Below are 24,594 nucleotides of genomic sequence, written 5' to 3' on the forward strand. Positions count from 1 at the left end.
GCCCAAAAGTACCTGCGAATGTCAGGAAGCGCGATGCCCCCGTCATACCAGGGGAGAGTGAGCTTGGCAAGAGCAATACGCGCCCGCCCGTCCCACACCAGTCTCCTCTGCAGGCTCTCCACCTCCCGAAAGTAGGCCACTGGGATAACATCGAAGGAGTTCTGGAGTGCATAGAGGAACCTGGGAAGGGACATCATTTTAAACAGCGCGGCCCGACCCAGCGGGGACAGGGGGAGCCTGCACCACCGGGCCGTGTCCTCCCGCAGCCGCCGAAGTGGACGCAGGAGATTCTGCTCATAGCGAGCCACCGGGTCCAGCGAAACGTATATCCCCAGGTACTTAAAGCCGCTCAGAGATATCTGAATCGGGAGCCGAGGCGGCAGGAGAGGAGGACCACCAGAGATGGGATAAACGCAGGATTTAGACCAATTGATCGTGAGACCCGAATTGTTCCCAAAGGAGGTCAGAACGTCAAAGAGGACGTTGAGTGACTGCCGCGGTGAGGTGAGATACAGGAGAATGTCGTCCGCATACAGCGAGACCCGATCTTCGAAGCCCGGGCCCCACCGGATCCCTCTAAGCGAGGGCTCCCAACGGAGCCAGGCAGCGAGTGGCTCCAGGGCGAGAGCAAAAAGCAACGGGGACAACGGGCACCCCTGCCGAGGGCAAAGGGCCGAGAGACCCGCCCATTCACCACCACTTGAGCCATGGGTCCCGTGTAAAGGAGCCTCACCCAGCCAATAAATCCCTCTCCAAAGCCGAATTTATCCAAGACGGCCCAGAGGAATGGCCACTCAATAGTATCAAAGGCCATCGTGGCATCCAAAGAAACCAGCACGGCCGGTTCGGAGAGGAACTCCGCCCTGGCAAGGGCACCGTGAAGACGCCGCAAGTTAAGAGCGGTGTTGCGGTGCGGGATAAAGCCGCATTGATCCGGATGAATAAGGTCGCACACGACACTCAACAATCGATTGGCCAGGACTTTCGCCAGGATTTTGGGCTCCGCATTGAGCAGTGAAATGGGCCGGTAAGAAGTACAGCGGTCTCGCGGCTTGCCCTCCTTGGGGATAACGACTATAGTGGCCAAGCGCTGGTCGGCCGGAAGGGAACCCGCCGCGAGAGAGTCGCGGAACATGCGGCTGAGGAAGGGCGCAAGCTTATCAGGACGCAATTTGTATAGTTCAATGGGCAGACCGTTAGGACCCATAGCCTTGCCCGAGCGAAGGGAACGGATCGCGGTCGCTATTTCATCCGACGACAAGGGAGCGTCCAGCCGCTCCCGGTCCTCAACGGACAGGCCGGGCAGAGCAATATCTCTCAGTAGGAGGCGAGAGTCATCCTCATCCTTGTCAGTCACCGGGGAGTACACCGCCCGGAGGTGGTCAGCGAAACATTCCACAATCTCATCCGGCTCAGTCACACACACACCGTCAGCAGCACGCAACTCGGGGACCACACGATTCACTCTCTCCTTTTTGTCCAGCCACGCGATCAACTTTCCCGCCTTGTCCCCCGCGTCATACAATCGGCCCTGCTGCTCCCTATACATAGTTTTGGCCGCGTCAGTGACCAGGGACCTATATTCGAACTGTTTCAGGCTAAGGGCATGTAGCCCGTCCGGAGTAACATTCGCCTCCAGGGCCGACTCCAACCCCGAGATGTCAGTCTCCAGCTTCACCACCGCCTCACTCCTAACCTTCTTGGCCACCACTATCTGGGCGAGGGCGTGTCCGCGTATCACAGTTTTAAAGGCTTCCCAAAGGGACAACGCAGACGACACCGACCCCTCGTTTTCACTGAAGTATTGGTCCATGGCCCTAACCAGGCTGTCACGAGTCGCAGGGTCCCGCAGGTACCAAGGGTTAATAGGAGCTATCCGCCCTGCAGACCGCGACCCGGTGTCAAAGAGAAGCCACAGCGGAGAATGGTCGGAGATACCACGCGCCAAGTGTCTGACCTCTCGAATCCGACCAGTCTGCGCCGCGGGCATAAGGAAGTAGTCCAGCCTAGAGAGACTCCCATGCGCCCCCGAATGAAAGGTGAACTGACACTGGGTCGGATGCATTAGTCTCCAACTATCCACCAAGCCGAAGGTCTCCAACATCCCACCCAGCCATGACTGGGCAGCGGGGAGGGTCCTCGGTGGGTGACGATCCAGTTCACCCGAAACCACAGAGTTAAAGTCCCCGCCCATGAGCAGGAGGCCGTCCGGAAGGTCAAGCAGCATTCGACCCAAGTCAGTAAAGGTGGAGTTCTGGAGACCCGGGGGGACGTAGACTGAAACCAGGGCAAGGGGCTGCCCCTCCCACCTCCCAAGCAAACACACATAGCGCCCTCTGTCATCCGAGACTATCCTCGTGATCTCCACCGGAAGGGAGGTTCGCAGGAGAATGCCCACCCCCCTGGAGCCCGTTGTGAAACCAGAATGGGCTACGAGGCGGTATCCCCCCCTGTTCATCGCATGGCAGACATTGCCGACCAAGTGCGTCTCCTGGAGAAACACCACATCAGGAGTCACACGACGCAAATATTGCAGTACAACACCCCGCTTAGTACGATCCCCCAACCCATTGACGTTCCATGACATAAGCCTCAACCCGTCTCCCCCATCCCCTCCAATAGATCAAGAGGCCCCCAGCCCGCAGCACGGTTTCCAAATATGGACAAAAATCAATACCTCGCCCTGTAAACAAAAAACACACAACAAAACAACCCCCCTTCCCCCCCAACCCCACCCCAAGTCCAACTCCCCCCACCCTGCACCCCTGCGGGCCAATGACCCCCCCCAACTTGCAGTGTGCCTGTCGCCCCCCTAACCCCATTCTACAAAAAGACCCCGGAGGAGGAAAGGGACCCGAACCCGCCCGCGCCCCTCACGGGTCCTGGTAAAACACAGTATGCAAAAGAAGTAAGACCCAACTGTACAGTACAAAACCGCAAAAGCAAGGACCAAATGTCAGTCTAAGGGGACCCGTCACCTGCGGTGCCCCCAGAGGGCCCGGGCCGGCCACCCCCGTCCGGCAGCGAGTCCAGCCAGTCACTTGCGGCCACAGGAGAGTCAAAAAAGGCTGTCCGCTCTCCATGCTCCACTCGGAGTTTCGCCGGGTAGATCATCGAATACTTCAGGCCCAGCTCGCGGAGACGGCGCTTCACCCCTTGGAATCCCATCCGCTGTTTCTGGACCAGTTGCGTGAAGTCCGGATAAAAATTGATAGTCGAGTTCTCGTAGCGGACCGGGCCACGGGTCCGTGAAGCCTGCAGAATAGCGTCGCGGTCCCTGTAGTGGAACAGTTTAGCCACAATAGGCCTCGGTGGGGCCCCCGGCCGCGGCCGGCCGCCCGGAACTCGATGGGCCCGCTCCACGGCGAAGAATTTACTTAGGCCAGCCGGGGACAGCTGTTGCAGGATAAGTTCCTCGACCACGAGGTCCACCGGGCGGCCGTCTGAGGACTCCGGTACACCAATGATGCGGATGTTGTTGCGTCGGGCCCGTCCCTCGAAGTCCTCAAGCCGCCGGGCCATATGGTCGTTGACCACTCTAATGTCCCCAAGCGCGGCCCGCAGATCCGACACCTCCGCACCCAGGGTGGAGGTCCGTGTATCAAGGGCCTGGACCTTCTCGTTGGTTTTGGAGAGGTCGGCCCGAATCAGGGTGACATCGATTGCGACTGTGTCGATCTTACGGGCCAGGGCCTCATATTGCGTCGCGATGGTTTCCCTGATGCCCTCGATGGCGCCCATAATGTCCTGCAGGGAAAGTTCCGCAGAGACGGTCGTGCCTCCCCCCGCAGCATCCGGGGAGAGGCCAGTAGCGCCAGGGGGCCCCCTGCCCTGGGTGTAGCGGTCCATGTTGTTGCTCTGGACCGCTCCCCCACGCAGAGAAGCCTTGGTCTTGCGCCCCTCCGGACCCCCTTTGCCCGCCATGAGAGCGCAGTCTCTCAATGGGACCTCCGATCAAAAGGTGTGCGGGCGCCAGCAAAAGGACCACAAACTGCCGATGTGGGGGTCGGAGGCGTCAGGCCCACCAGTAGCAGATGGAAGCAAGCCTCGGGCAGAGGCCCAGGAGGCACCTCGCCACCTTGAGCACGCACGCCAGCCGATCTCCTGAAGGCCAAAATCGAAACCGAAAGCGCTGACTCGGCAACTGGCACCGCGCTGAGGCCGCTGTTGTTCAATTGCAGCCCGGCCCCACGGGTCACCTTCACCCCGGCCACCTCCGCCGGGTGGGTCCCAAAAGTTCCGACGACGACAACTCAGGATTCCCAGGTCCAATTAGAGTTTTAAAAAGAGATATATGATCAGCTGGTCTTCATCTCCCAGATTCCATAAACCAAATCAGGATAATCTCAGGATATATTCCGAGGAGCAGAAAGGGTCCGGGGAGCCCTGTGCTCACGCGACCATCTTAGATGCGCGCTAGGCTCCTCCCCCTGGTAACGGCATTTCTGACATTTTCTGCATTGGAAATTGCATCTGCATCTTCTTCATCTGCTGAGAGATGCAGTTCTTGCACAACTCTATCCACGTTTACTGTTTCTTCAGGCATTGTTTTAGAGAAGAAGAGCTTTTCCAAGGGAACTAAGATAAGGTGTTTTGCACAGTTTAGGAACAATGTGTCCTTCAAGCTTGATTAACCAAAAGCCAATAAATAGGATTCTTGCCTACTCAGCTGTGGTGGAGTTTGTGCCCACCCACTCCAGATGTCTCTGGTGAATTGTGAGTAGAGGTCTCTAAGACTAGCACGATTGAACTACTCAGATTCTACTGTTAAATAAGTACCCGAACAACATTGGCGGCGCCATGTAGTGTAGTTCCTATAAAACATATACAGGATCTATGCATTCGGACAGCATACACTGCAGGTTTGGTGTCAGACTGATTCTGAACACCCCCACCGGGTATGTTGGCCCTTTGTACCTGCAAGCTCACAGTGCCACTAGAATCTCCTCTTACCAAGGAGAGAATAGTTCTTGGCAACCATCAAACATGACAACCCTGATCCCTCAGGACCGTGGAAACAATATACTACTTTTCGCTCAGTCACTCGTGCTTACTTAGTCTGTCTTAGAGAGGTACACAGAATAAACAGGCTGGGCGTTTCCAATAAGTATTTATTGAGCAGTTGTTATTCTGGTGTAAAATAGATGATCTGCAACAACCGTTAGACAGTAGCAGATATATAGGATTAGAAGCACTATGAAAGTAAACTGATGGTAAAGCGCTACCATCTTGCAGTATTCATGAATACATACAAGTATATAAAATACATCATAATAAAAGAGTGGCGTACTCAAGCGATGTCTCCCTAACTAGATGTACCTAAGTGTACCTAGGATGTGTGTAGGTGTTAAGCTATGAATCCATCCAGGATAAAGTCAACCCCATTACCTGAATTGAGAGACTGTGGGACCCCGTCTTGGTCTCGAGTTGGACACCCCAAAAGGGATGTTAGACCACTGCGAGCTGGAGTGTCTGCATGCAGGAACTTCAGCGTCTCTGGTCACTGTGTCGGCCAGGAAGTCCTGGTCTCCTCTGTCTATCTAAGCAAGATGTGATGTATATATACCCATAGGTCTCCCCAGGGGTCCTACCTCACTGTTTTACTGTGTCGGCCTACGGATGACGTCGGGCATGAACTTTATACATAGATATTATACAGGAGGGGGTAGTCCTGCTATGCTTCCAAGAATCCTCATGCATAATGTATGAGATTTCGAACTAGGGATAACCCGCGTTCTGAATGCAGTGTTGATTTTAGGTAAAAGGTCAGTCCCTGTAAACCGTTATAAGTGTAACGTAGGGAAGAATATAGGTGAAGGGTTATGAAGTTTCCCGGGCCTATATCGGGGTACCTATATGGAATATAACAGCCCCCCGTACCTTTTCCCATTTCTTGGGGCAACCCTGACTCTGATAGACTACCTGTTCCTCCCTCTGGCACCAATTAAAGTCCAATATGCCAATATTCGATGCTTGCGGGAGTACTCATGCCCCATGCCCTAGCTATATTGCGTTTGCCCACCCTTGCCGCCATCACTAACCAGATTTTTTGGTACCTGAACCAGTTCTCTGCTCCTGACACCGTCAGGAGGAGCCATTTTGCATCCAGGGTAACATTTGAAGACAGAATTTAGGACATCTGCACAGTGAATTTGTGTGAAAATTTCTGTATCACCGGGCATTCCCACAGAGTATGAAAGCAAGTGCCCTCTTTGTTGCATTCCTAGAGGCATAATGATGTGTCTGCTCTACCTATCCTGTGCAAGAGGATCTTCGAGAAGTAGGACCTGTGTGGAATCTCAAGTTGGATTAATCTGAACCGGGTTCGAATAGCTATTTCCCTTGGGCTTTGAATGGCCTCTGTCCAATCTTGGTCATTCACGTCGCCTAGGTCTTCAGTCCATGCATCTCTCAGTGCCCCCAGTAGAACAGGAGAGTTATAATCAGTTTTCTATGGATTGTAGATATCCCTTTTTCAGGTATAGGTTCAGTGAGCAAATGGTCTTCCAGAGGCGACGCCTTAGGCAGCTGCTCCCCTTCCGGGATATGTCTCCGCAGAGCGTGTCCCAACTGGAGATACCTGTAGTTCTCCGACTTTGCCATCTCAAATTCCTGGCAGAGGGACCTTGAACTGTATCAAGGTCTGGCCCCTTCAAATGTCTCCAAGGTGTTCTATACCAAGTAATTCCCACCTTCAGAAGCCTGCCAGGCCCCCAACTTTGTGAAGTAGGTCGCTGTGTCACAGAGGAGTCAGGTTGGTGAGTTTACCACTCCATCCCAAGTAGCCTTGGGCTTCTCTCCATATCCTTACCACTGTCTGGGTGTGTGTTGGCAAACCCATGGTAGAGAATTGTATCGCACCCTCTACGACCCATTGCATCTCTATCAACTCGATTTGCTAGTTCCTGCCTGTTCAAGAATACCCAGTCATTAACTACTAACAGCTGTCCCGCCCAATAGTATTTCATTATGTCTGGGACTGCCAGTCCACCATTATACACCCCCCTCTTTAGCTTACCCAACGCAATGTGTGGGGTGGTACCATTTCAAAGGAGTAATCAGACTTCATGGTCTATCTTTCTAAAAAGCTCCAGTGGAATCTGGAATGGTGTCTTTTGAAGCACGTACAGGAAGCACGGGACAGACACAATTTTGTAGAGAGCAGCACTGCCCATTAAGGAGAGCGGTAGGTTCCAACAGGGAACTTCATCCCGACGGTGCCTGTCTAATTGTGGGAGTATATTTCTACACAGGAACTCTTGTTGGTAGCAGGTAACATAGATGCCAAGGCATTGAAATCCCTCCAGCACCACAGGTGCTGTGCATTCGAAGGGGAGACAGGGTGCCGCAGCCCGACAAGGGAACAATTATGGACTTGGTCCATTTGGTTTGGTAGCCTGAGTAGCTTCCGAAGAGATCAAAGACCTGTAGTATTCTGGCTAATAAAATGGAAGGCTGAGTGATGTATTGCATGATGTCATCAGCATATAGGAGACCTGTTCTTCCCAGCCTCCCTCAGCCCTAACTCCCTTTATTAGGGGTCCTGATGAATCCAGGCAGCAAGTGGCTCGAGTTCCAAAGCAAAAATCATGGGTGAAAAGTGGCATCCTTTTAGAGTTTCTTTTTGCAGGGCAAAGACATGGGACACCACCTCGTTGACTCGCACCCAAGCCAGTGGGGCCTGATATAAGAGCATGACCCATAAACAGAATTTCGGCCCAAAGCCCAGCCTGGCCAGTGTGGCAAAAATGTAGGGCGATTCTATACTATCAAATGCCATTTAGGCGTCTAAAGCCATCAGCACTGCCTGCTCCATCTAGAGTGACCTAGTCATCTGGAGGCGGGTGCTCCTATGTGGCATAAAACCCGGACCAGAAACAAGCATCCTGGGACCGGTTTCAGGGCATCACCCTTCATCAGCCAGGTTAGTTTGAATCCAGTGGTGTAGTGAGCACGGCAACCACGTCTGGACATACCCTTCCCACTTAGGGCGACATATGTAAAAGAACATGCCCAACATGGGTTTGGCAACTTTATCTGCCATTCTCTTGTATAACTCTATGGGCAGGCCATTTGGATATACAGCATTTCCAGACTGGAGGTCGTGTAGAGCCCCTCTCAACTCCTTCTCCAGCAGGTGCGCCTCCAAAGTCTTCCTCACCTCCTTTTTGAGTGTCTGAAGGGCACTATCGTTCGGGACGTCCACACAGTCAGCATCAGTCCTAGTCGTTGTGGGGGTATACAGTTCTTCGTAATAGGCAGCAAAAGTGTCTGCTATGGCTGTGCAGGTCATTTGCAGCACAGCTGCCCCATCTAGAATCTTCAGCACCCATCTCTCTTATCCAGCCAGGCCAAAAGTTTATTGGCCTTGTCCCCTATATCGAACAGATGACGTTGCGTCACTAATGCACGACTCCGTGCGTGTTCTCCGCTAAAGTGGGTAGGTCCTGCTGTCGAAGGTGTAGTTGGTGGCAGAGGTCCGTTGTTCTCTCTGTTAGTGTCCTGATCACTGGGGCTGCTATATCCCTTTCTATTGCCTCGCATTCTAGCTTGGTTTCCTTCTTCTTGCTCCCTAACAGAGCTTGGGTCTGATCACACACAACATTTATAAATGCCACTCACAGGACAAAGGTGATGTCACTGCCCCTGATTCTCTTGAAAGTTTAGGTCTGTACTGCTCCTAAACCTTTCCTTTATGCCCCTGTCTTGGAGATACCATGGGTCTATTCTTAGGGTTAGTGCAATCCCGTTTCAGCCGATTCAGTAAGACCCCCACGTGGGTGCCGCGGCCCTTCAAATACCCGCGCGAGCATGGTGCTGTGTTTCCTCTACAAGTCTAGCAGTCCCAACGCCAACACAGAAGGATGCAGTGGCCCCACTTCACCTCGCGCAGCAGCGTTGCTCATTTTATCAATCGCAGGCTCTATTACAGCATTCATATCGCCTCCCAAAATAAGGGTTCTAGATGACATTTCTAAGAGTAGGGCACTATGAAGCCATGACGGTGTATATAGGGAGCAGACATTCAGCTTAGTGCCTTCTGCTGTTCCTGATAGGGCCACATAATAGCCATAAGGATCACGCCTAGTGCGATAAGGAGTGAATGGTAGTGTTTTCTTGGCTAGTATGCCCGTACCTCGTTAATCTGTTGTGTAGCCTGCATGTGCCAGTAGTTTGTAGCCAAACCGATCGAGTGCCTTATAGTAGTTACCCCAGAGGTGTGTCTCTTGTATTAGCTCTAGGTCAGTCACATGCCGACGCAGATATTGAAGTACCAGAATGTGCTTCATTTTATTTCCCAGACTGTTTACATTCCATGTCCATATATTCAGCTCCCGTTGTATATGTCCTGCCACTGGTGTGGTATTATTATATTTATAGGTTCCTGCTCCCAAGTGTAGATCTATCTCACTCGGTCCCTCCCTGTGCCTTGTGGTGTAGCCTCCTTTTTCCTAGTCTCCCATCAAATGTGTAACAGTTTAGAGGAGCCAACAAAATTAATACCAAAAACATTCTATTCAAACCCCGAACTACCCCTCTCTGCTTTCCTGCCACGTGAGTCTAAAACCACCCACTTCCCTAACTTGCAGAGTGCCTGTCGCCCCAAATGTAGCATCTAACAGCATGGGTGTGCTACTACCGCCATGTTGGTTGAAGTCAGGATAGTTGTTATAAGCATAATATCCCCCTGAACTTCTAACACAGAATAAGAAGAAATTAACCATGTGCCCTGTGTATACTATTCCATCCCAGCAAATTGGTTGCGTCCTACCTTATTGCACCCACCAGTGGAGTAATGAAACTTAAGGGGGTGCCCTGCAATGTGCATGCAGGGCCCCCCCATGCCCGGGACACATTCTGGAGCTCTCAGGCCAGGGACCTCCCATATATGAGAGAGGCACCGGAACACGGGTGTCCTGGGGTATTTGTTACAGCACTGGCACCAACCCCAATTCAATTTCTCAGTTTTGTAACATCTTCCAACTTTTCGCCACACAAAATTATCACAGTTTGCAAGTTTCCCGTGCCCCCTTATGGGCATTCACTCACGTGCCCAAGAGAGGGTTTCGGTTCTTTAGGTTTTCAGAAAGGTCGGAGCGTTGCATCTATGGATCTGTGTCCAAGCGCTTAGCCCTTTGCTCCGTGCCCCATATTCGGCCAGCAACCGATCATCTCTTTATCCAGTCCCATGCCTCCTCAGGAGAGGCAAATTGCAGCGTCTTGCCATCTGCCACCACTCGGAGCTTGGCTGAATACAACTTCATGTACTTAATCTCCTTGGCGCTAAGTGCTCTTTTTTACCGCCTCAAAGTTCCACATTTGCCGTTGCACTTGAAGAGTGAAGTCCAGAAAAAAATCAAATTACTGAGTTTTCAAAGTGGAGGTTGCCATGTGTACGAGGTGCCTAGATGATCACAGCTCGATCTCTATAGTTGAATATTTTAGCAAATATTTGCCTGGAGGGGTGCCTGGGCGCCACGTCGGGCCCAGTGCACTGTGCTCCCTCTCTTTGGGGCATAGAGTCTTTAGGATTAGGCCTTCCAAGACGAGATCAACACTCGGTCCCCGGCCCCCTCAGTGAACCCCACCACATGAATGTTGTTGCGCCTGGCTCGCTCATCTTGGTCTTCCAGTCGAACGGTGATGATTGTGTTGTGTTTTGTGAGAGGTTGGACTTATTCCTCCAGTCGTTTCGCTTTTGAGTCCAGACCATTTATTTGCAACTCAGCCACAGTAACTTTCTCTGAGATTTTCCAAAATTCTACTCGTAATAGGTTGACATCAACCGTTACAGCATCCAGTTTACCACTTGCACTGTAGTAGTGCGTGGGGTCTTCCTTAGGGCTGCAGCGTGTGTTTAGTGGCGTGGTTCTGTGCTGAGTCCAGCAGGTGGATCTCGGATCCAGGAGAACAATGATGTCTAGAGGGCCAGGAGACCATTGCAGCAGGAAGACCTTGTTTTTGCTCCACTATCCCTCCCCCCAGGGCCACGACCTCCGTCTTTGTGCCTACCAGCCCCACGACCCCATCTCTCACCCCGCAATCAATTCGGCGGGCGGGGGAGAGGAGATGGAGGACAGCAGGAGAACTATCCGGTGGACACTATGAGTCTCTTCTTCATGGGATGCGGGAAGATTCTGGTAGGTCACTCCATGGCTTGTTCACCGGGGTGGCCTAGTCCATCGGTCTCCCAATCCTGCAATTGTAGACTGGGGTCACCTCCCCCCCAGGCACCTCAATTCATTGCTATGGGGGCCAAACTGCAAGCACTCTGCTCGAGGGGCCCCACTATACCGAGATGACAGGAACAAATCGTCGGTATCCTGAGATATTGTCCTACAGGGAGGTTTTCCCTTAGTGATGATATATTGGCATCAACCATATATAAACTTCTAGAATCACCCATATGTTTTTTGCTGAGAACATTTTCCCAGTAATTGGAAACTTACACACACTCCTTGTGAAATACGAACATCCTAGACACCACATGGAAAAAGATCTGGCAATCCCCCTTTCCTACAAAAATCACACCGGCCCTAGCACAGTACAGATTCAGGGACATTCATAAATCATACTGGACACCATCGAGATTACACAAGATTGGCTTAAGTATATCGGATGCTTGCAGGAGATGTGGGGAGGCGGTGGGGGATATAAAGCATATATTTTTCAGATGTAAGATGGCTGAATCGCTCTGGACTATGATAAAATCACTGATTCACGATATAACAGGAGAAGCATTTGAGATCAATTTCTTGAGCGTTGTTCTGGGCTTGCACGCAAACCCCCATTCAGACGATTTCACTGAACAGACCTCATTGTTGATTGACCTTCTATTGTCTCTGGACACTAAGATGATACCTTCAGACTGGAAACTAACATCAGTGAGCCCTTATGATAAATGGTGGAATTTGCAGTGCTCTGTTGGAGGTGCTGTTAACATCCTGTGTGCAAAATTGCACAGTGCCTCCGGATCCAGACGCCTTTGGGACTCCTTTAATAAATAACTTCAGAAAAGCAAACCACCATAGCTGCTCTCTAAAACAATAGGTTCCTAAATACAGCGTGCGATTGTTGCTTACTGAAATCTACTGCTGCTGCCACTTTCATTGAATTTGGTTGCTGGTGACCCTGTCAGATTTCTATAGTATAGCTTCAGCTTTTCTTTTTTTCTCTTTTCCTCTTTACTTCCCCCCTCATGGGGCTTTTTTTTCTCTCTTCCCTTTAGTTTTCCTTTTTCCATGATATGATTTATAGATAACAATGCATGCTTCTTTTATCTATCACTGGTTTCCTTGAAGCCACAGAAATCTATATCTCACCCGCCTTTAAGGTATGTATGCTGACCCTTTCCACAGTATTTGCCTAAAGTAACAACTCAAATCTGGACGAGTCGTTATTTGATTTATGAACCCCTAAGGATGTATGAATTGTAGTCTCTATAAGCATTCCCACCACACTATGTATAGTAACAGAAGTGGATTCTTTATCATGGTTTTGTCTTATGAAAAACAATTAAATGTCTGAAAACAAAAAAGAAGGGCTAGCCTCATTTTCAGCCTATGCAGACTCAACGCCAAAGTACATAGGCCGACAGCCAAACCAATCTTAACAGTAACAAAAGTGAAACTCTTGCCAGCACTGACCAATGGTCATCAAGGTATCCCTGATTGCATTAAATCTACGTTGGAGATGATCCACTGTAACACCTGCAGAAAATTATTCCAACTGCAGAAGAGCACATCAAAGGCACAAATGCTACTGGTGTTTGGCCGACTCAGACAGGGCTGCAGGTGTAAAGTGGATTTTCAAAAATATTGTTATGAATTCAAAGAAAGGCATCCTGAAAAATATCATTATCTCAATCATAGAAGGAGGAAAAAGCAATAGCAACCCATAGTTCTGCTATTTGATGGAGGCAATTTACGCCTTTGAAATTGGCTGCATAAGGGAAAATAAACCAACAAGTCTGACTCGCGGATCTACACTCAAATCTCAAACAATGTCGTTAAAGCGAGCAGAAGATACTTTGGAGGTAGTAAAAAATTGAGGGCCTGATTACGAGTATGGCGGTATCACCATGAAAATGGCATTGGATTCTCCACACACCTTGTTGGAAGTCTGCCTGCTTTATTACGATGTTGGTGGGTTGCTGAAGAAAATGCCGCCGGAAGCCCGCCGACGCCGCCAGCTATTCACAGAATGCCTTGACAGCGGAGGGGAGAATAGCAACTGTCAGAGGGCAGTACAGACAAGGTTACTGCCGTCTGGATTACGAGGTGCCTTTCCGTCCGGTGGGGAGGCCATCTGATTCGAGTCGGTAGAATCGAAGGAGATGGGGTGCAAATTCACCCATTTCCTTCTTTTCCCTTCAGTCTCCCATGTGGATCCCTGCCTCCAGGGCCCCCCTTCAGTGCAGCAACATGACCTCAAAGAAAACGAGCCTGTCGGCGCCGAAATCCTGGTAAGTCCGTTTCGCACTTTGCACCCATTGACTGGACTGTGCACATATGGTCCAGACTCCAGCAATGGGAAAGTACTCGCACAGTGTATTTTCTCATGTGTTATACATATGTGCACATTTTACGCTTGTTTAGTCACAATGTACACACCAGCATCGACACAAATGAAAAAATATTCCCCGGTGTTAGAAACATCGCCACTGGGTCAGTAGTGACATCGTAATACCCACTGACTCGGTGGAGTACCTGAGGCGGGATGGTGGGAAGACCACCAAATACGTAATCTGGTCCTGATTCTGATCCATAATAATGGAATCCTATAACACTCTGACCACTCAATAGTATATAATGGAACAGTTACAAAAATCAGCAAATACTTCAAATAAGATTTATGCTGTACACGATAAAATAATTCACATTATAATGGCTTTCTAAAGCATACACAAATCCAAGGCGCAGGTTCTGTGATTATAAATAAGAGTCGTTCATCATGTCGTTCATCCATCTCCTATGCTGCTGATCAGTAGATAAGTAAGGGCAGAAAATCTACAGAAAACAGATCATGCTCCCCAAAAAACTGACAAGCTAGAATGAGGTAGTAAGACATTGCCTGAGCACAAAGAGCATAACCCAACTCTGTCGCTATGCAAAATATTTACAAATTGTCTTTTTTTGTAAACGTTCTTTAACAAATTTGTGTTTTTTTTCCCACCCGTGGCTAGTTTTTAGAAACACTTATTCGACTTTAGTTTGACTACCAAAATTTAAAATCTTTCTTTTTCTCTTGTAATGATTTTAATTAATCAAATACAATACAATTCACTTACTTATTGATCAATGAAATCAATAAAAGATTAAAATGACTAAAACTGTAGAAGAGAGCCTGAGAATTCTTCACATAGATAATACAGCAGTTTGAGCATCTGAAAGGGAGCTCACTTCACTTTTTCTCTACTTGATTGGCTTAAGTTTGTGTCATATAAATACAACAAGAAATAATCAGCCATGCTGGTCATTAAGGATAAAAACGGTAACAGATGCCCACTGAAAACATACTAGAGCAGTTCCACTCCTCCTATGAGAACTTAAAAATTCAAATAGGGAATTGTAATAAATTGGGTTATTATTTGTGAAAGCTTCAAGTCCTTCACAAGTAATAAGTCTGCAATTGTCTTTTTACTGGGAACCAAGGGGCTCATTACGATGGCGTAACGATCGGCACCGCCGAGCCGGCTGTGGCGACCATTACGCCATTGTAACGAGAAATACGCCGCCATATTATGATAGTGGAGGGTATCGCGGCGGACGCACAGTCTGTCCGCTGCTTTTCCGCCGGTCGGCATTTGTTCCGATTGCCGGCCGGGCGGTGCTGAGCCAGTAATATGGTGGCGGTCCCTAGCAGGCACCGCCAGCCATATTATGATGTGGGTGGTGTAAGGCCCTTCCATGGCGGCGATGTCGCCATGGAAGGGCTGGCCAGGATTGGGTTTGGGGGCACGTTGCGGGCCCCCGGGCGGTGAGGTGGTGCACTTGGGTGGTACCCCCTGCAGTTCCCTGCACCAGGTGGCAGGCACAGCGTGGTGACTGCCACGTGGTGCAGGGAAATGCTGTGCATGTCCTTTTACCATTGCGGATGGTGCTGCAGCCAGCAGCACCGTTCGCAATGGTAAAAGGCCAGGATGCGCCCGCCAGTATGGCGGGCGCATCCTAATTGGGCCGGTGGGACCGCCGCACAACTGGCGGCCGGTCCCATCACCGTTATGGTGGCGGGCGGGTGGTCTGATGTCCGCCCGCCATTATAAGGAGCCCCCAAGTACTTCATTGTAGCACTTAATTCTCTCAGGGTAGTGAAGCAGAGCAGTCCAAGGTCTACTCAGGAGAAGGGTGGCCAATTAACTCCAGCTTGCTGGTAAGCAACCACCTCACTCACTAATTTACTCTCCAGTCAGTGGTTTTTCCTTTGAAAAGGAAAAATACTTTACACACACTACTACATACTATGCATTAAATTAAGAATATACATTCAGGTAGATGCAAGTACCTATGGTGGCACCCTCATATCAAGTTACAAGCCTAGTGGGTCCTGAACCCTATAAACACAACAGCCCTCACCTATACCAGATGCAACATCACACTATAAGGGGTGTATCATTTGAGATAATGCCAGATCTACTGTCTTTATTAGGGTGTCACCACATCAATAAAAGTAACCATATGTTATATTCAACATTGCTCCATTAATAAAATCAATGGGAACAGTACCAATACTCAAAAGCATTCGTTATAATGGAAAGCATTGTGTTGTCAACATCAACATTTTCGATAAAGCATTGACATTCGACATAGGTATTTCCTAAGTCTTTTACTTTTATCCGACTGCTACTGCAGTCATTTGGCCCACCAAAAGGAGTTCCTGTACTACAGATCCCAAGACCAAAAGCCTCAGCTCTAGGAGTCATTTGACTTAAAGGCAAACCTCAGAGATTCTATCCCCTAGGACAGGTAGAATGAGGTAGTAAAAACATTCGGGGGGGGGCTGCTGTGATCCATTAGCCCGTACACACTCACATGTATGGGTGGAACGTATGCATCCCACTCGCGCATCTGCCTGCCTAGGAGTTGAGGTTCATGTGCACTATCTGCTTGGTCATCAGCATCATCCCTTTCTTGACTGTCACCACCATACGACATGGAGTCACCATCTGTCATCTGAGACGGTTCATAAAATGTCTCAAGGAAGACTAGCTGAATGTCTGGTATAACTGGCTGTGCTGAAACAATTACATGACCAAGTTGGACAGGAGACAATGGCTCAGGCTGTGAACTCACCAGTTCTGGTGGTATTACTGGCACTAGTGGTGGAGGTGTCTGACAGAGTCATCACCAGGTGAAGTTGCCTTACCTGCTAGCAGTAGCTGTTCTCTGTCTGGGAGTGTCCTAGGAGTTAGGTTCTTACAAATGGTGTATTTTTGCAGAATGCCCAAAATACACTTTGTGTGTCAGGCACCTTTCTGGCTCTATAGGACTCAAGGATTGAACAGGTTTTTCTTTTTTGAATTGTATGTCATAATGTGATAGATGTCTCTGGATCAACCACCCTACCACATCCCAACAAAGCTAAAAAATACATGAAGGCTCACTTTTAGATAAGACCACAGGGTTTTACACAAGTACATTATTTTTCTGTCAATTGCTCTATACATGTTTCTCAAGGTTTGGCCTTGTCTCATTACCTTTTTAATATTTGTGTGACACCTCTGGCTTTCACTATGAACCTTTGACATTAGAATTCACATCTATGTTGATGGTACTCATCTTTTAATTAGACTTAGTAATACCCCCTGGGACACTTTCTCTTGACAACATTGCCTAGTGGCCACCCACTAATGGATGAGTTCCCACTAGTCGCAGCTAAACACTGACAAGACCACAATCATGATAACCGATGAAAATCAGATCCTCTGACCTTCAGTTCTCGATCCATGTCCACCAGCAGCAACCAATTTAAAAGTCAGGGAATCAAATAGGCACTTTACTTCAAATGGACAGCCACGTTTCAACTGTAGCATTATCATGTACATTCCATTTACACCAACTTCATGAACTGCTACCTCTACATCCTCAAGATTACGAATTGCTATGCTTGTCTCTATTATAGGTACATGTCTGGAATACTGCAATTGCCTTCATCCGGTCAAGATGATGACTGGTACTCTGATTGGGACATGCTTCACCTGTTATGCATATGCTATACTAGTGATGTAAGTGTAACAGGCTGATCTTTAGGTGTTTCAGTATTTTTCACTGTTTTGGCATAGGAATAATCCTGTTACAATTACAAAAAGGCTACATAGATACATTCCTTCCAAATATCTCTGCTCTCCATTTTCCTTTTTCTCGAACTATCCCACAGTTCAGTCAAAGGCATGGCTTTCTCTGTTCAAGGCCCCCCCCCCCATTTGGAACTTTCTCCCATGAAATATTCAGACCATTACAAGCTGTGTTGTTTAGGAAAGTCCTAAAAAATATCTCTTTCCATAGTCTTTTTTTCTGCTGTCATTGCCTCATTTCCTGCACTGTTTTCTTTAATTTAATCTAGAGGCAAGAGTCCCGACGGCATTAGTGCACTTTATAAATCTGAATCTAAATATCAAATTTCTAAAAATTAACCAGGCTTGCAGTAGAAATTCTGACAGTTGATGCCTCTGAAAAGGGTTGGAGTTTTGAGTCCATCCATCTGATTGGCTGGACTTCAGGTCATAAAATGAAGTGATAGGCTATTGGTATCTGGTTATATGGTTGTCTTCAATTTGTTTTCAATGTTAGTTTCTGTATTATAATCACCAACGAGCATTCTCCAACTGACATCGGGGAATAATTCAAGCATGAGGATCTATGAAAAATACAATGTTCAAGAATGTCAGGTTTGTCCTGCAGCTATTTAAAGAGATTCTAATTTCTTGCTTCACATTTTTTCAGTCTTTCCTTTTCAAGTTCTACCTCCCATGGGTAGTTCTCAGTGCCCTTCAAGTATTTCTATAATGCAAACAGCCTATAACTAAGTTCACTTAACCTGATGTCCATTTGCACATACAATCCTCAGTTTGTGGGTAAAACCATTTGATGATTAACAGTATCTTGAGATCAGTAACTTGGGCATTTTTCTGTTGTCCACCTTTGCAAGTAAGTCTACTTCTCGAAATCCTGATTGGAAAAAATGTTGCCCAGCACATTTAACAAGAATCCGCTTCCTCATTTTGGGCACCACCTAGATGGACTGCTGTGATACACAGATTCCTCATAATTAGCCATTTCCAAATTGAACAGCACAAAGTCTAACAACTAAATAAAATGTAACAAATTAAAGCACGAATTGCCATCTAACTTTAGACATTGTAGACACGTGTGTAGATCATATTGCACAAATGTAAAAAAGTTAAATTAACATAAAAAATAATCATATAACTGTGTACACTGTATACACTAGCAGACACCTATGAACATCATACTATAAAAACATAACCATAACAGATGCACCTGCATAGAAAATTATAAATATGTAAACTGATAATGAATTTTAATAAAACACGACTCATTTCAGATCTAACACCACACTACAAACACTACTAGGAGCATTATAACACATTGCATGTCCCAAACAAACCCAGACACACAAAACAATAGTAGCTGACATCAATCTCTACAGTGTCTCACAGCACAAGGGGAAGGGTGCAGAGCCCACGGTGTGGGCTCTATTCATGTGTCCTCAGTAGTAATTTTCATCTTCATTAGGTCTCGCCTGACCCAGCGCATGCGCTGGTCTGGAGAGACTTATTGAGAGGGCTCCAAAAAGTGCTACCAGGCCAGCCTAGAGCTACAGTGCATATGCGCGGGCGCGCGCGCCGCGGTTTACCGCGATTACTATCACTTTCGCGGCCACAGGGCCGCTTTGATGTTTGATCGTGATCACTTTCGCGGCCGCAGGGCCGCTTGGCATAGCCAATAGGTCTCGCTTTTGGGACCTTATAAGTATTTAGTTATGCAACTGTTGCATTGCTAAACACTTATAAGGTCCCAAAGGCGAGACCTATTGGCTATGCCAATGCTTGTTTTTATTTGTAGATGTACACAACATGGGCGGTTTTATCTCCAATGTATTGTACAACTGCATTTGGCAGATTTCCACCTACAATATGCCCATATAGTTGCTGGTAGTACCTTTACAGTCACATTTTGAATAGTACAAGGGGGTGGGAAATGAACTCCTATTACAAGGCATAAATCTCTACATAGAGTTGGTGAATTGTATTCAGATGGAGATTTGCGTGCAAGCATAGGCATAAATCTACATACGTGGAAAGTTCTTTCCATAGATTTACCTCTGTAAATTGTGCCCCAGGCTATTAAAGAAGTGATTCTTAATTCGGCAAGTCTGCAAGTTCTAGTTGTTGTTTCTGCAGATTTCATAGCCTTAAGGGGCGACACAACAGAAATTTTTCTCTCTATTAAGGAGCATTCCACTTAATTTTATATACGTTTTGAGGGAAATTGAGCTTCAAAATTCATCACTGAGCCCCATTCTTAGCAAAAACGTGACAGTAGGTGGCACCAAAGAGGATTCACCATGCTACTGTTCAAAGGTTGTAGCTATTTCTAGACTTTGTCATTCAGTAACAATCTAATGCATTAACCCCTCTGGTGTTGGCTAGTGAAGTGACCGAATGCCCAGAACCCCCTCATTCTCAAAATTGTACCAACACCCCTACACATTTAGCTTCAGTGCCTTGATGTTTGAACATATCGTTAACTGAAACACATTGTGGAGATATATGCAGCCTTTTCAGTCCTCACAAAATGTTCCGCTTTGTTTTTTTTAATATGGGTGTTAGCTAATACCTTCATTACATAGTTGGTCGGAATACAGATGAAGGCATATTAATATCTCTAAACGATGGTGCATTGTCCTCTTCACAAACTGTTAGCCAAACATGACCCCACCCCCACCCTCTCCAGTAATTGTACTGTAAACTGTGCTATTACCTTTCCTTTCTTTGAGGATTTCAGGTCTGATTAAAGCTAGGGTCCGCTCAGGATTAGTTGTTCGTGTATTCTGTGTAGCCATGTCTGGTGTTTTGAAGTGGGGGAAAAAGAATGCCAGCTCCCTGCTGGCCTGCTCCCTGTCCTCGCTACCGTGGACGGCATTAAACATTACTTCTGTGCCATATTGGGCCCGGAGGCTGTCGAAAAGAAACATATTAGTAACACTGAGTCAATAAATGTTCCTGTGTGTATTAAAAAGGCAAGTTACTGGTGAGCATGTCTGACAGAAGTAGAGGACCACCACTGATATATAACACATATGTACAAGATGTGTATACATTACATAAATCATCTTTGGTCTACATGTACTTGCTTCGATTGTGCATCTATGTACCTCCATGTACTTGGATATGTGTGTCTGTTACTTTTCTCCTGAAAAAGCATATCCAATGCACTACCCTATTTCTCATCCTGTACCTCTATCAATATCTTTAATCTGCATATACTTACCTCCTTTTTGCATCTATATACTCTCAATGTACTTGTGGATCTATATATTTATCACTTTCTTCTAATTTAACATTTTTGATGCACTACCCTATTTCTCAGCCTATACTTCTCTCAATATATCTTCTAGCCCAACTTTCAGACTCATCTCAAACTTCTTTCTACTACTCTTTCCAAAGCACTACCCTATCTCTCACCCTATACATCTATCATTACATCCTCTACACCCACTCTCCCATTTATCCCAAACCCCATACCACTGCTATGTTCCCCAAAATAACCCTTTCTTGACTCTCTCCTACTCTACCCCTCCTTGCATCATCAGACACTTCTTTTACTATACCGATCCCCCACAACAAACCTTTCTAAACTCTTTCCTCTGACTCATCCCCTCCAAACACCCCTTTTTACTCATCCAAAAGCCTCCTCCTACTGCTATTACCTAAAAAAAGAAATCATTCACTCTTCTATCCCTCCACTATGCTTTCCAATCAAAATAACAGACTAACATGTGCACTTCTCTAATTCCATATTCCACTATACTAATTCACCATTAATCCTTTATGGGTTCCAGAGTAGCGTGCTACTCGCCAACAAAGCATTTCAACACCTCTTCAGGGTTATAAGCGCTATATAAATGCAAACATTTCTCCCTTTTTTACCCCTCCCCAATCCTTCTCAATCCAAATAACTGACTAACATATCCACCACTCAAATTACTTCATATTTCACTATACTAATTTTCAACACTAATCCTTTATGGGTTCCGGAGTTGCCTGCTACTCGCCAGAAAAGCGCTTCAACATCCCATCAGGGGTAACAGGCGCTACATGAATGCAAACCTTTCTTTCCCTTCTATCCCTCCGCTAACCTTCTCACTCCAAATAACTAACTAATATCCACCACTCAAATTACTTTCAGATTTCACCATACTAAATCAATCAATCAATCAAACATCTGTAAAGCGCACTACATACCCGCGAGGGTCTCAAGGCGCTGGGGGGAAGGCTGCTACTGATCGAACAGCCAGGTCTTGAGTGTTTTCCTGAAGGTCAGCAGGTCTTGGGTCTGTTGTAGGCTCAGTGGTAGGGTGTTCCATGTTTTGGCGGCGAGGTGGGAGAAAGATCTCCCGCCGGTGGTAGTTCTTTGGATGCGCGGAACCGTGGCAAGTGAGAGGTCGGCGGAGCGTAGCTGGCGGTTGGGGATGTAGAAGGAGAGTCGACTGTTGAGGTAGGCAGGGCCGGTCTTGTGGAGTGCCTTGTGTGCGTGGATGAGGTGCTTGAAGGATATCCTCTTGTTGACGAGGAGCCAGTGCAGGTTTCTCAGGTGGAGGGTGATGTGGCTGTGGCGTGGTATGTCAAGGATCAGTCGTGCCGAGGCGTTTTGGATGCGTTGTAGTTGTTTTATGAGCTTGGTCGGGGCTCCCGCGTAGAGGGCGTTTCCACAGTCGAGTCTGCTGCTGATGAGGGCCTGGGTGACTGTCTTTCTTGTATCTGTTGGGATCCATTTGTAGATTTTGCGGAGCATGCGGAGGGTGTTGAAGCAGGAGGAGGAGACGGCATTGAGAGCGTTGAGTCTAGGATGATTCGCAGGTTGCGTGCGTGGTCTGTGGGTGTCGGGGCTGTCCCCAGTGCCGTCGGCCACAGGAGTCGTCCCAGGCTGAAGGTTTGGAGCCGAGGATGAGGACCTCCGTCTTGTCCGAGTTCAGCTTCAGGCGGCTGGCCCTCATCCAGTCGGCGACAGCCTTCATTCCTTCGTGAAGGTTGGCTTTGGCGGTGATGGGGTCCTTGGTGAGGGAGAGGATCAGCTGAGTGTCGTCGGCGTAGGAGATTATGTTGAGGTTGTGCTGTTGAGCGACGTGTGCTAGCGGAGCCATGTAGATGTTGAACAGTGTCGGGCTGAGGGAGGAGCCCTGGGGTACGCCGCAGATGATCTCGGAGGCTTTGGATCGGAATGGGGGGGAGGCAGACGCTCTGGGTTCTGTCTGAGAGGAAGGATGTGGTCCATTCCAGAGCCTTGTCTCGGATCCCTGCGGCGTGGAGGCATGCGTGTAGTGTGCGGTGGCAGACGGTGTCGAAGGCGGCGGAGAGGTCTAGGAGGATGAGTGCTACAGTCTCACCGTTGTCCAGCAGAGTCCTGATGTCGTCGGTGGCGGCGATGAGGGCGGTCTTGGTGCTGTGGTTGCTGCGGAACCCTGACTGAGAAGGGTCCAGGATTCTGTTTTCTTCGAGGTATTGGGTTAGCTGTCTGTTGACGATCTTCTCGATGACCTTGGTCGGGAACGGGAGCAGAGAGATGGGCCGGAAGTTCTTGAGGTCTCTTGGGTCTGCTTTGGGTTTTTTGAGTAGAGCGTTGATCTCGGCATGTTTCCAGCTCTCTGGGAAGGTCGCGGTCTCGAGGGAGAGGTTGATGATGTTGCGCAGGTGGGGTGCGATGGAGCTGCTTGCTTTGTTGAAGACGTGGTACGGGAATGGGTCTGACGGAGAGCCGGAGTGGATTGTGCTCATGGTCTTGATGGTGTCATCGATGCTCACGCTGGCCCAGGCTAGCAGGGGGTCGTGGTCGATGATGTGAGGAGAGTCTGTTGTGTTGCTGTTTGTTGGGGCTGTCTGGGTGTTGAAGCTGTCGTGGATGTCTGCTACCTTGCGGTGGAAGAAAGTGGCGAGGGAGTCACACAGGGCTTGCGATGGAAGGATGTCGTTGGTGTTGGAGCTGGGGTTGGAGAGTTCCTTCACGATGTTGAAGAGCTCCTTGCTGTTGTGTGCGTTGTTGTCGAGGCGGTCTTTGAAGGAGGTCCTCTTGGCAGCCTTGATGAGGTGGTGGTGGTTGCGGATGGCGTCATTGTGTTGCTTCCGGCAAGTTTGCTTAGAGGCTAGGAGTTCTGTGGTGAACCAGCTGGCCCTCTTGCTGGTGTCTCTGTAGGGGGGTTTCTTCAGCGGGGCGAGGGTGTTGGCACAGTCTTCGATCCAGCGTCTGAGGCTGTGGGCAGCGTCGTGGGCATTGGCGGGTTCGGTGGGTGGGCTGAGAGCGAGGTTTGCATGAAGTCGATCTTCGGTGATTTTGTTACAGCAGCGGCGGGGGATCTGTTGGGTGCGGTGGTGTGTGGTAGGTTTCTGGAAGGTGAAGTGGATGCAGCGGTGGTCGGTCCAGAGGAGTTCAGTGGTGTGGTTGAAGGAGATGTGCGGGTTTGAGGAGGAGACGGGGTCAAGCGTGTGGCCGGCGGAGTGGGTGGGCGTGGTGACGAGTTGCGTCAGTCCGAGGTTGGCGAGGTTATCGATCAGGGTTGTGGTGTTGCTGTCGTTGTTGTTCTCAAGGTGAAAGTTCAGGTCTCTGAGGAGGATGTAGTCGGTGGAGGTCAGGGCGTGCGTGCTGATGAGGTCGGCGATGGAGTCGCTGAACTGGGGGCGGGGTCCGGGGGGTCGGTAGTCGAGGTTGCCTCTGAGGGTGGAGTTGGGGTCTGTGTGAATGTGGAAATGCATGTGTTCGGCGGTGATGAGAGTGTCGTCGGTGCTAGTCGAGACCCTGATGCTGTTCTTGTGGTCGATGGCGATTCCTCCTCCGACTCCGTTGGTGCGGTCTCTGCGGGTGATCTTGTAGCCGTCTGGGATGGCTATGGCGGGTGCGGAGGAGTCGTTCATCCACGTCTCTGTCAGGAAGGCAACGTCCGGGGATGTTGTGTTGAGCAGGTCCCAGAGCGCGACGGCGTGTTTGCGTGCGGAGCGGGTGTTCAGAAGTATGCATTGGAGGTGGTTGAGGTCTTTTTTGGCCGTTGGTTCGTAGGTTCTGAGGCTGGTGTAGCTGCAGTTCCGGGAGGTGAAGGGGCCGTGTGTGCGTTTCGGGGCGGCCTTGAAGCAGGTGTGGGTCCATCCGGGGTTGAGAGCGTGCAGGGTGCTGCCATTGTAGTGGCGGCGTTCCTTGTGGTAGGTGCGGCGACCAGGGGTTCTGGTGCTGGGTGTGGTCCAGGCGCGGACGGGTGCAGACGGGCTTGCCTTAGGCGCACCCGCTGCACGCGGCCGCACAGCGGCCGGCATATATGGGGAGGTGGGAGGGAGGAGCAGCTGGGAGGTGGGGGCAGCGAATGGGC

At 48.9% G+C, this 24,594-nt stretch overlaps 1 protein-coding gene across 3 annotated transcripts in view; it reads right to left on the reverse strand.

Moving 5' to 3' along the window:
• Nucleotides 1-24,594, reverse strand: part of NME9 (NME/NM23 family member 9) — a 592,734-nt gene that overhangs the window by 259,723 nt on the left and 308,417 nt on the right. For all 3 annotated transcript variants that reach the window (XM_085648664.1, XM_085648665.1, XM_085648663.1), the window contains one exon: nt 20,004-20,200. In XM_085648664.1, coding sequence (XP_085504790.1) covers nt 20,004-20,200 — 197 coding nt within the window. The remainder of the gene's footprint in view (nt 1-20,003; nt 20,201-24,594) is intronic.

This window comes from Triturus cristatus, chromosome 3_2 (genome assembly GCF_964204655.1).
Source record: "Triturus cristatus chromosome 3_2, aTriCri1.1, whole genome shotgun sequence".
Taxonomy (NCBI): domain Eukaryota; kingdom Metazoa; phylum Chordata; class Amphibia; order Caudata; family Salamandridae; genus Triturus; species Triturus cristatus.